We start from the raw sequence: 11,779 nt of genomic DNA on the forward strand, positions 1-11,779 counted from the left end.
ATGGGAAAGGTCCAGAACTCTGCCAGTGCTTCTAGTGCATTGAAGAAACCTTTTGTTCCCTACGGTAAAAAACGAGAAGGCGAGACCAATGTTGCCTCCATCATTCGAACAAGAAATCCCACTTATCCACAGGTAGCTTCCATATCTCTCGTCCAACCAAGTCAACAACAACCATTTGCAATTCCTGTTCAAACTCAACAACAACGGTATCAACAACAACCGTAACGTCAGCAACCACAATATCAACAACAACAACAAAGGATGCGAAGGCCCGAGAGAAGATTTGACCCAGTTCCCATGCCTTATAGCCACATCCTACCATATTTATTAAGGGGATCACTTGTACAACTAAGGGAGTTAGGACCCCCACCAGCGGTTCTTCCTCCCGGTTATGACGCAAATGCCCGCTGTGAATTTCATTCTGGCGCTCCTGGGTATTCGATCGAGAATTGTAAAGCATTAAAGTACAAGGTTCAAGATCTTATTGACTTTAAGGCAATCACGTTTTCCCCCAAGGGGCCGAATGTAAATAATAACCCGATGCCCCCTCACAACAATGCATCGGTGAACATGATAGAAGCTGACAATGGAAGGAGATTGATGTCCTGTATGGACGAGTTAAAAACACCACTCATCGAGATGAAGAACGTTTTGATGAAGAATAATACATTTTCCATCTGCGGTAATGACTGTGAACACTGTCTGATTAACACGCAACAATGTAGAACATTGAAGTCTGTCATACAACAATTAATGAACCAAGGGATCTTGGTGGTAGACTGCCCGTCCACAAAGGAAGATGTGTCTACCCTCGAGATACCATACGACGAAGTCCCTCCTCTGCAAATTCCATATGACTTCTCTCAGTTAAATCTGTCAACAAATCCTGTTACTCCAATCGTAATAACAGTTCCCACACCATTCCCATATGTTGACACCAAGGCAGTTCCATGGATGTATGACACCTCAGTCTACATTCATGGTCAAAAGATTCAAGAAGAACCGTTAAAGTCTAGTGATCCAATGATCAATATCACCAGCACTAGAGGAATCACGAGAAGTGGAAGGATATTTGCACCGACACCCACTCCAATTGGAACTATCTATCCTTCAACTTCGGACAAAGGCAAACAAATTGATGGCGCTCAGCAAAGACAAGACCCCGCACCTTCCAATGAAGTAGACAAGTTCTTATGCGTTATCAAGAAGAGCGATTATCGAGTAGTTGATCAGCTTAACCAGACACCCTCGAAAATCTCAATGTTGTCTTTATTAATGTGCTCGGAGGCCCATAGGGATGCTTTGTTAAAATTTCTAAGGACAACTCATGTACCGCAAGAGATATATGTTTGTCAGTTTGAAGGAGTAGTTAACAATATCGCTACTAGCTTAAGCTTGGGTTTCAGTGATGAAGAGCTTCCCGCCGAGGGGAGGAATCATAACAAGGCTCTCCATATTTCTATTGAGAGTGTGGACACAGTCCTATCAAGAGTTTTGGTAGACACTGGGTCTTCCCTCAATGTGATTCCTAAGAGCTCCTTTGCTAAACTAAATGTTGAAGGACTCGTAATGAAGCCGAGTGAGCTTATAGTAAGAGCATTTGATGGGACTAGAAGGACTGTAATCGGTGAGGTGAATTTGCCTATGAATATTGGTCCCCATATTTTCCCTATCACTTTCTTTGTAATGGATATCTATCCAGCCTACAGTTGTCTGCTTGGGAGGCCTTGGATCCATTCAGCTGGTGCAGTCACTTCAACACTCCACCAAAAATTGAAATTCTTAGCTGATGATAAACTAGTTGTTTTCGAGGGTGAGGAGGACATTGTGGTAAGTCACCTCACATCTTTCCGATACGTTGAAGAAGAAGGGGAGATAAAAGAAGTCCCATTCCAATCATTTAAAGTTATCAATGTTGAAATGGTTTGCCCAGCAAGGGATGAATCAAAAGATGCTGAATCCCCCATGGCATCTCTTAAAGACGCCCTGACAATCATAAAGGATTGACACCCCCAAGGATAGGGAAGATTGCTTGAACTTCCTGCCAACAAGGATCGCACCGGTTTGGGATACAACTCCCAGAATTTGAAGAAACCCGCACCCATAGCTATAAGGGGATCAGTGCTCCCGCTATCCGAGAACTTCTCAAGTGCTGGTTACCTGGATGACAACCGTATTTGTGACGTAGAAGAAGAAGAAGATGATGATGATGGGTTGATCTTCACAAAGACTGGTGGAAATGGTGCCATCAAATGGACTGAGTTTGAAATACCTAAAGTGACCTTGATTGAAATGTAATTCTCAATGTTGTTTCCCTTCCTTTTTATCAAAAGAACCCATGTCAAGCCCAAGGCATGGGGGAATCATTTGTAGGGCCTCATCAAATTTCCTTATTAATCATTAATGAAAAAAGGGTTCATGTTCGCGATCAATTTTGAGATCCTTGCCTTTCATTTATTTCTTTCACCTTTTTTAAATGGCATTTTTCTTTTTTTTTAAATTTCTTTTCAAATCATCCTTTCTTTCATACCAATAAAAGTGTGGACCTTAAATCATGCAGATCATCCTCGACAACCACCAATGACAATTCTGCTACAGTCCCGTACGACTTTGACAACCCTATTAATCAAGCTGATGATGAGTGTGAGGAAGAGGCCGAACTCCCAAAAGAATTGGCAAGGCTGCTCAAGCAGGAGGAAAAAGTCATCCAGCCGCACGAAGAATCAGTGGAAGTGATTAACCTTGGGACAAATGAGGAAGCGAAAGAAGTCTGAGTCGGCTCCGCTCTACAAGACGAGGTGAAGACAAAATTAATTAAGCTCTTGAAGGAATACAAAGATGTGTTTGCATGGTCATACCAAGATATGCCCGGCCTCGATACTGACATTGTGGTCCATCATCTACCCCTTAAAGAAGAATGCCCTCCAGTAAAGCAAAAACTACAAAGGACCCGTCTAGACATGGCTATGAAAATCAAGGAGGAGGTACAAAAGAAGCTCAACGCCGGCTTCCTAGCGGTCTCCAATTATCCTCAATGGATAGCTAACATTGTGCTTGTACTTAAGAAGGATGGAAAAGTAAGAATGTGCATAGATTATAGAAATCTAAATAGAGCAAGTCCCAAAGATGACTTTCCACTGCCACACATTGACGTGCTAGTAGATAATACCGCTCAGTTCTCTGTTTTCTCCTTTATGGATGGTTTCTCCGGTTATAACCAGATCCGCATGGCTCAAGAAGATATGGAGAAAACCACTTTCATAACACCATGGGGCACCTTCTGCTACAAGGTGATGCCTTTTAGATTGAAGAACGCCGGCGCCACATACCAACGAGCCATGGTCACTCTCTTTCACGATATGATCCATAAAGAGATTGAGGTCTACGTCGACGACATGATAGCCAAGTCTCAGACCGAAGAAGAATACCTTGTCAATCTAGAAAAGTTGTTTGAGAGGCTGAGGAAGTTCAAATTAAGGCTTAATCCTAACAAATGCACATTTGGGGTAAGATCTGGAAAATTGTTAGGTTTTATCGTCAGTGAACATGGCATCGAAGTAGATCCCGAGAAAGTAAAGGCCATACAAGTTATGCCTGCACCCAAAACCGAGAAGGAAGTCCGGGGATTCCTAGGTAGATTGAACTACATTGCTAGGTTCATATCTCACCTCACTGCCACTTGTGATCCAATCTTCAAACTTCTTCTAAAGGATCAAGCCATCATTTGGAACGATGACTGAAAAGACGCATTTGAGAAAATAAAGGAATATTTGCAAGAGCCTACCTGGTAGACCATTAATCATGTATCTCACCGTTCTCGAAGGATCAATGGGTTGTGTCCTCGGCCAACATGACGAGACTGGTAGAAAAGAGCATGCAATATACTATTTGAGCAAGAAGTTCACTGATTGCGAGAATAGGTATTCAATGCTTGAAAAGACTTGTTGTGCACTAGCATGGGCTGCCAAACGTTTAAGACAATACATGCTCACTCATACGACATTGTTGATCTCTAAGATGGATCCTGTCAAATACATCTTTGAGAAGCCGACTCTAACTGGAAGAGTAGCCCGATGGCAAATGGCTTTGACCGAGTACGATATCCAACATGTCACTTAAAAGGCCATCAAAGGGAGTGTATTGTCTGATTATCTTGCACAACAACCCTTGGAGGACTATCAGTCTATGCGTTTCGAATTCCCCGACGAGGATATCATGTTGATTAGGGATTGCAACATCCCCGGTCCCGAGGAAGGACCCGAGCCTGGATCCCGATGGACCATGGTTTTTGATGGAGCTTCTAACGCTCATGGCAATGGCATTGGGGCAGTAATCACTTCTCCAACTAATTTCCACCTCCCCTTCACCGCCCGATTATGTTTTGAATGTACAAACAATATGGCCGAATACGAGGCTTGTATCTTTGGTATTGAAGCTGCTATCGATCTTAGAATCAAAATCCTGGAAGTCTATGGGGACTCAGCCTTGGTAATCAGCCAAGTCAAAGGAGATTGGGATACTAGAGACCATAAGCTCATTCCTTACAAAGAGCATGTCTTGGAACTAGTCCCCTACTTCGATGAAATTACATTCCACCACATCCCTCGAGAAGAGAATCAACTAGCTGACGCTTTGGCAACTTTGGCATCCATGTTTAAAGTTAAATGGAAGAACGAAGCGTCGTCATTTCACTTAAACTACTTGGACGAACCTACTTACTGTCTGGCAGCAGAAGACGAAGGTGACGGTCATCCTTGGTTCCATGACATCATGAAATTCTTAGAGAACCAAGAGTATCCTGCGGACGCATCTATCACCAACAAGAAGTATCTTCGAAAACTGTCATCCAAATTCTTCTTAAGTGGAGGGGTATTATACAAGAGAAATTATGATTCTATTTTTCTTAGATGTGTGAACAAGCAAGAAGAAAACCAGATTATAATGGAAGTTCATGAAGGATCCTTTGGGACGCATGCCAGTGGGAGCACTATGGTGAAGAAAATTTTAAGGGCCGGATATTATTGGATGACTATGGAGATTGACTGTCATCGCCAGGTCCAAACCTGCCACAAGTGCTAGATCTATGCTGATAAGATCCATGTGTCGCCAACGCCTCTCAACATCCTAACATCACCTTGGCCTTTCGCCATGTGAGGCATTGACGTGATCGGACGCATAGAGTCAACTGCCTCGAATGAACACCGCTTCATCCTTGTAGCCATTGACTATTTCACAAAATGGGTAGAAGCAGCCTCGTACGCCAATGTTACCAGACAAGTGGTGACTCGATTCCTCAGGAAAGAAATCAGTTGTCGTTATGGGGTCCCCAACAAGATCATTACTGATAATGGATCTAATCTCAATAATAAAATGATGAAAGAGCTATGCCAGAATTTCAAGATCGACCACCACAACTCATTGCCTTATAGGCCTAAGATGAATGGCGTTGTTGAGGCAGCTAATAAAAACATCAAGAAGATCGTGCAAAAGATGGTGGAAACCTACAAAGATTGGCACGAAATGCTCCCATTCGCATTACACGGTGAATTTTAAAGACACGGCTATCGCACTTCTGTACGCACTTCCACTGGGGCAACTCCCTTCTCCTTTGTGTACGGCATGGATGCAGTCTTACCGGTCGAAGTAGAGATTCCTTCCTTAAGGACCTTGACAGATGTTAAGCTTGAGGAGTCTGAGTGGGTACAAGCTCGTTTTGACCAACTAAACCTCATTGATGAGAAGCGCTTAGCAGCCATCTGCCATGGCCAACTTTATCAAAAGTGCATCAAGAGAGCACATGACTAAAAGGTTTTCCCCCGCAGCCTAAAGGCCGAAGACCTCGTATTGAAGAAGATTCTTCCAATCCATACTGACCCAAGGGGAAAATGGACACCGAACTACGAAGGTCCGTATGTTGTAAGAAAGGTCTTCTCCGGAGGAGCCTTGATCCTTGCAACTATGGATGGTGAAGATCTTCCGTCCCCGGTGAATGCGGATGCAATCAAAAAATACTATGCTTAAAAAAAACATATATAGCCCGATATGTTGAAAACCCGAAAGGGCAACTTATGCAAAAATGGGTATCCCGGTAGACTGAAAACCCGAAAGGGTGGTATAGGCAAAAATTAGGGATTTAATAAGAGTAAGAGGTTGCATCCCGTAAGGAATCCTTCTTCATTCCTTGGCAAGTCAATTATGTGGGTCCCCATCAAGTCAATCCTATCACCCTCCTTAAAAAAAAGAGAAAGATCAAAGGGCGACCAAAGGCATAAAGGCTATAGCAGAGTTAGAATTTGGAGGAAACTCGAGATGTTTCATTGCCATTACAATTATCATTTTCTTTTTGCAGTCACCTCTTTTAGGAATTGCTTTCCTTTGTACAAAATTCCCTACTTGTGGAATCACTTGTCAATAAAAATCAGTTCCCTCACATGTGTTCCATATTTTTACTTTTCCTGCTTTGTCTGCGAAATATGACCTTTTTCTAAATAAAATTACATGGAAAATTTTCGATTAAAAGACCTTTTTCAACAAAAAAAAAGACTATAAGGGAGACAATATCAAATTACATTCTTTTTAGAATTTTGCTAAAGGTAGTCAAAGCACATTTCCAACCCAATGGTGCCATACAGTTCTTTGGACTAGGCGGATCATTTCTCCCCCCAATGGGAATTCTCAAATATTACATTCAGCGCTTGCTTAGACGTCGAACTCCAATTTCTCAAGTATCGGAAAGTCAGTACGATTCACCCAATCACCCTTTTCAAGCCCAATCACCATTGGCATTCCCCAAATACACTCCTCCGCAAAGCCCAAACATACTTGGCATAACTTGCAAACCCTGCATTTCATATATTCCCCATGAAAGCCCAAACATGCATTGGCATACATAACATCACATCATGAGTATCTCCTTAACTTACTCAGACTAACTCGTCAGAGTACGGATTTTTCCAACCGTTGTTAGGAATTTTCCCCAATAAAAATCAATGTTCATCTTCAAAACATTTCCCAAGCACAAACCACGCATTCCAGCTGTTGCTGGGAATCGTCGTCGAGTTATTTCATTTCATTGTCAAGTTTCCCCAGAGGAGTCAATGCTGAGAAACATCACTGTACTTCTTCTATCCCTAGAAAGTCAACACATTTTTCCTTTTCCCCGCAGAGTCAGGTATTCTTAACCATTATTAAGAATCGTCACTGAATTCTCATTTTTTAGACTAGAGGAATTTTGGATTCACTCCCCAAGCCGAGTCAGACGTTCATAGCCGAGAATCATCTTTGAGTTCATTTTTCTCCAGTAGATGTCAGGTATTCCAGCCATTGCTAGGAACCGTCACTTGACATCTGTATTCTCCTCAGCAGAGTCAGGTATTCTTAGTCGTTGCTAAGAATCATCCCTGAGTTGTTGGATCTTCCCGGAGGATTTTAGGTATTCTAACCTTCGCTACGAAACATCACTGTACCTTCGCAAAAAAATCTGTATTCTCCTCAGCAGAGTCAGGTATTCTTAGCCGTTGCTAAGAATCATCACTGAGTTGTTTGATCTTCCCGGAGGATTTCAGGTATTCTAGCCTTCGCTACGAATCGTCAATGTACCTTTGCAAAACAAAAAATCTGTATTCTCCTCAGCAGAGTTAGGTATTCTTAGTCGTTGCTAAGAATCATCACTGAGTTATTTGATCTTCCCGGAGGATTTCAGGTATTCTAGCCTTCGCTACGAATCGTCACTGTACCTTCGCAAAAAAATCTGTATTCTCCTCAGCAGAGTCAGGTATTCTTAGCCGTTGCTAAGAATCATCACTGACTTGTTTGATCTTCCCGGAGGATTTCAGGTATTCTAGCCTTCGCTATGAACCGTCATTGTACCTTCGCAAAAAAAATTATCTCCAGTCGAGTCAGGTATTCTAGCCATCGCTAAGAATCGTCACTGATTTTGTTTTGTTTGACCCCTAATAGATGTTTTGTATTTCAGCCGTTGTTAAGGAACGTTGTCTTGTTTTTTCCCAGTCGTGACTAGGAGTGATCACCCTTCTTTTTTTCATTCCCTAGTGAAGCTTTCGTCCCTCAACTTTCTTGGGCCCTTTTGACATCAAACTTTCATTGTTAATAAGATACTTAGGATGCATACATCACATTATTTCATCATCATAATTTCATTGAACTTTCATAACCAAAGAAATATTGCATGGGCTCAAGGCATGAATTTAAAAAAAAAAAAATAGGGAAATCGATTTACCTAACTAGGTAAATCGATTTGCCCTGCGCAGACACCAAAAATAAGCCTTTTTTTTGCACAAAGGGTATTTGGTTCCCCCCTGTCATACGGTGAACTGGACTTTTTTGTGGTTTTAATCGCAATGTCGCGGTTAGCAAGAGTCGCCACCGACTTTTCTTTTATCCAATAAGGAAAGGTGGAAAAGAACAGGAAAAACCTTAATTTAGATTTTGGGTTCGGGAGGTACATTATACAAAGGGAAGGTGTTAGCACCCTTTGTATCCATGGTTATCCATGGGCTCTTAATTGCTCGATCACTTATATTATTTTTGTCTAAAAAAAAAAGTGTTTGTGAATTGTTTAGAAAAATTGTTTTGAAAAGAGAATTTAACTTTGTAATGATTCTTGTATGAATGTATACAAAGTGATTATCTCGTTTAGTTTTGAAAATTGTTTAGAAAAATATAACTCGGTAATGATTCTAGTATGAATGTATACCAAGTGGTGATTTTCTGAAGGTATTTTGAAAGGTGTGAGGTGTGAAAAAATGTTTTAGGTTGTGAGCCAGCAATTAAGAGTTATACCGACCCAAGGTCTTTATGAGTATTTCCTATCCTTATGAGGGTAAAACTGTCCTTATTATTGAGAAATAAGTAGTTTTATCCTTTGGATGTAAAAGGGTCATCGTAGGGTCATCGATTGGTCATTGAAGGCAACAGTTACGAGGATACCTTAGCATTCGAAGGGACTATCATCTTTTAACCGTAGGCAACATCGGAGGGTCATCGAGGGACAAAGTTGTATATTCGAAGGCAACATCCGAGGGACTATAATTTATTTTATGATGATTTAACCGAAGGGTCTTTGCTAAGGGTATCCCCACGTTCGCGGGACATGACCGTAATATCGTAATCGTAAGGCAACAAAGAGAGGTCCAAGATCACTTATTCAAAGGCAAAGTTTTACAATTAATTATATAATTAGGATGAAACTCCACATTAAAATTATTAAAAATAATATATTAAAAAATTAATACATTAGAAATTAATACATTAAAAATTAATTTAGGGTGAAACTCCACAAGGGTTTCCCACAAATAAAGTGGAATACCTAGCCAATAACCTTTTCCTGGGATATGTGAACCTTTACGAAACTCAAAAAAAAGAAACATGTCAGAACACCAAATCAGGGTGCAATCGAAGATTACACCGGAGAAATATCACAACAATAAATAGAATAGGATGAATAATGCATGGCTATGATAAAACATAAAAAAAAACAGAATAGAAAAGTCAGCTACTGTCTCGTTTGCCTCTGCCTCGCCTAGCGAAGGCCACGGATTTTGAATTTGAAAACAGCCCCATGTTAGGAACTTTGAATTTTATGGCATTTTATCACAGGAATAACATGGTCAAACATTCAGGGTATTCAGGCATATTTAAATTCCCATACGAAAGCAAATTATATATCAACATTTAATCATGATGCATTATATATGTAGATATGGCCAATTGAAAGTATAAACAATAGAGATACGCAAACCTGTTTGCCAATTCAAGGTTGAAGGGATTGACCACTTGTAGTATCGGAATAAGTTAGGCAGCGGGAATTGGACGGCGATGGCTTCGGTGCAGATGGGCTGCCTTCAGGGTTTCTTTACTCTGAATTCTCCGGGTAGGCAGGGTTCCTATGCCAAAGTTTCTATTCGTCCTTCTCTGTTCTCTCTCTTTCTTTTTCCTCAAGGTTTTGTTCCAAGGAAACCTCAGAGTGTTTTGCTTCTCTTCCTTCTTTCTCCAGTGAATCTCCCAGTGTAAACTCCAAGTCTAACTCCCAGTCCTTTCCTCTACTGAAACTTCAGTATTTATAGACTAATTTCGTGGGTAATGGGCTTGAAATGAGGGAGACCCAAGTCCAAAATAATTTGTTATATTTTATTTATATATTTATTTTAATTATTTAATTAATTAATTAATTAATTAATTAAATTTTTTTTTTTTTTTTTTTTTTTTTTTTTTTTTTTTTTTTTTTTTTTTTTTTTTTTTTTTTTTTAGGAAAAATGATGGGTAATTTTTGGGGTATGACACCCCCACTTCCCACTTGCTTTCCCTATAAATAGATGCACTATTCTCCTTCATTTTTCATGTTTTCTAACCCCCAAAAATTCTGAAAAAATATCATTCAACCCCTCTTCTCCAAACCTAAATCAAAACCAAAAAAACATTTCCCTCCCAAAAGTCACCATCACCAACTTTTTTTCCATTTCACATTTTTTCCTCAAAATTTCTCACTCTCTAACACTCATAAACCAACCTCTTTACTAAGCTTTCACCACAAATATTTTCATCACAAACCCCTTGCTCCACATTCAAGCTCAACACCATTTCTACCTAGCTTTTTTCACATTTTGTGGGTAATAATTTTAACTTAAACTTTTTAACTTTTTGTTTCTTTTTTTTGATTAAAAATGGTTGCTTGTTCTTGGTTGGTCTTTTGAGATGGTTTAGATTCAAGCTTGGAAAAAATGATTGACTTTGGTTTACTCACCTTTTTTAAAGATGTTTTACTCTTACTATCTTTTTTCACCTTTTTGTGGTTGCTTTGTGTGTGTTATCATTTTCTTTTATTATGGACTTGTTGTTGGATTTGTTTGGTTGATGAGGTCTATTAGGTCATGACCATGGTTGTTTAGAGTTGATTAAATCTTCAATGTTTCAAACCTATCTATGGTTGATCAATAGATCATTCATGATACTTTGAGGCATTGATAGATTGCCTCTATTTTAACCATATTTGGGTCATTTGATGCATAGATGAAACCATGTCTTTACATTAACTTGCTAATCCATTTGCTTATTGTTACTAACTACTAATTACTAACTCCTAACATTTATATTATTGCACTTTATTTTTTTTGGAATTTATTTTATTGTTTATTTTATTTCATTTACTTTATGTTTATGTCCACTAACTACTAACTTCTAACATTTATATTATTGCACTTTATTTTTTCTTTTGCAATTTATTTTATTTTTCACTTTATTTCAAGTATTTTATGTTTATATTTATTGTTATCTAACTATATCATTTACATTATGCTAATTTATTTACTACCTTATTATCTTGTTAAATAAAAGAGGAATAAAAACAAAAGAAAGAGAACAAATCACTTTTTTTAAAATATTAATAGATGGACTTAAGGTTGCATAACTTTCTTTGTTACAAATCTATTGTTAGTTGATTTTTTAATCCTCTTCAATACTTTGCATCAATGATAAGCTATCCCTTAATGTGTCATATTTTAAGTCTTTTTGGCTAAGAAAATAGTCTTAAAAAATATTCATTTTTGTACATGTTACTAACTACTAATTATACTTCATTAATTTTGTTTATCATTAACCTTTGTTATTGTGATTTTGGTATTATTGACTTATATTTGTTTTATATCATTTATATTCACTAAACATTATTATTGTGATATTGTTTCTTTATCTTGTAATTTACTTTTATGTCATTACCTTGTAATTTACATTAAAGTACTCATCATCATCATCATTGTGCAAA

At 38.9% G+C, this 11,779-nt stretch overlaps 1 protein-coding gene across 1 annotated transcript; it reads left to right on the forward strand.

The window, feature by feature from the left end:
• Positions 1-297: 297 nt before the first annotated feature.
• On the forward strand, positions 298-2,774 carry LOC127080425 (uncharacterized). Its single transcript, XM_051020744.1, has 4 exons — positions 298-1,399; positions 1,481-1,627; positions 2,189-2,294; positions 2,561-2,774. The coding sequence occupies exons 1-4, from the start codon at positions 298-300 to the stop codon at positions 2,772-2,774; spliced, it is 1,569 nt and encodes a 522-aa protein (XP_050876701.1).
• The last annotated feature ends 9,005 nt before the right edge of the window (positions 2,775-11,779 follow it).

This window comes from Lathyrus oleraceus, chromosome 5, assembly GCF_024323335.1.
Source record: "Lathyrus oleraceus cultivar Zhongwan6 chromosome 5, CAAS_Psat_ZW6_1.0, whole genome shotgun sequence".
Lineage (NCBI taxonomy): Eukaryota > Viridiplantae > Streptophyta > Magnoliopsida > Fabales > Fabaceae > Lathyrus > Lathyrus oleraceus.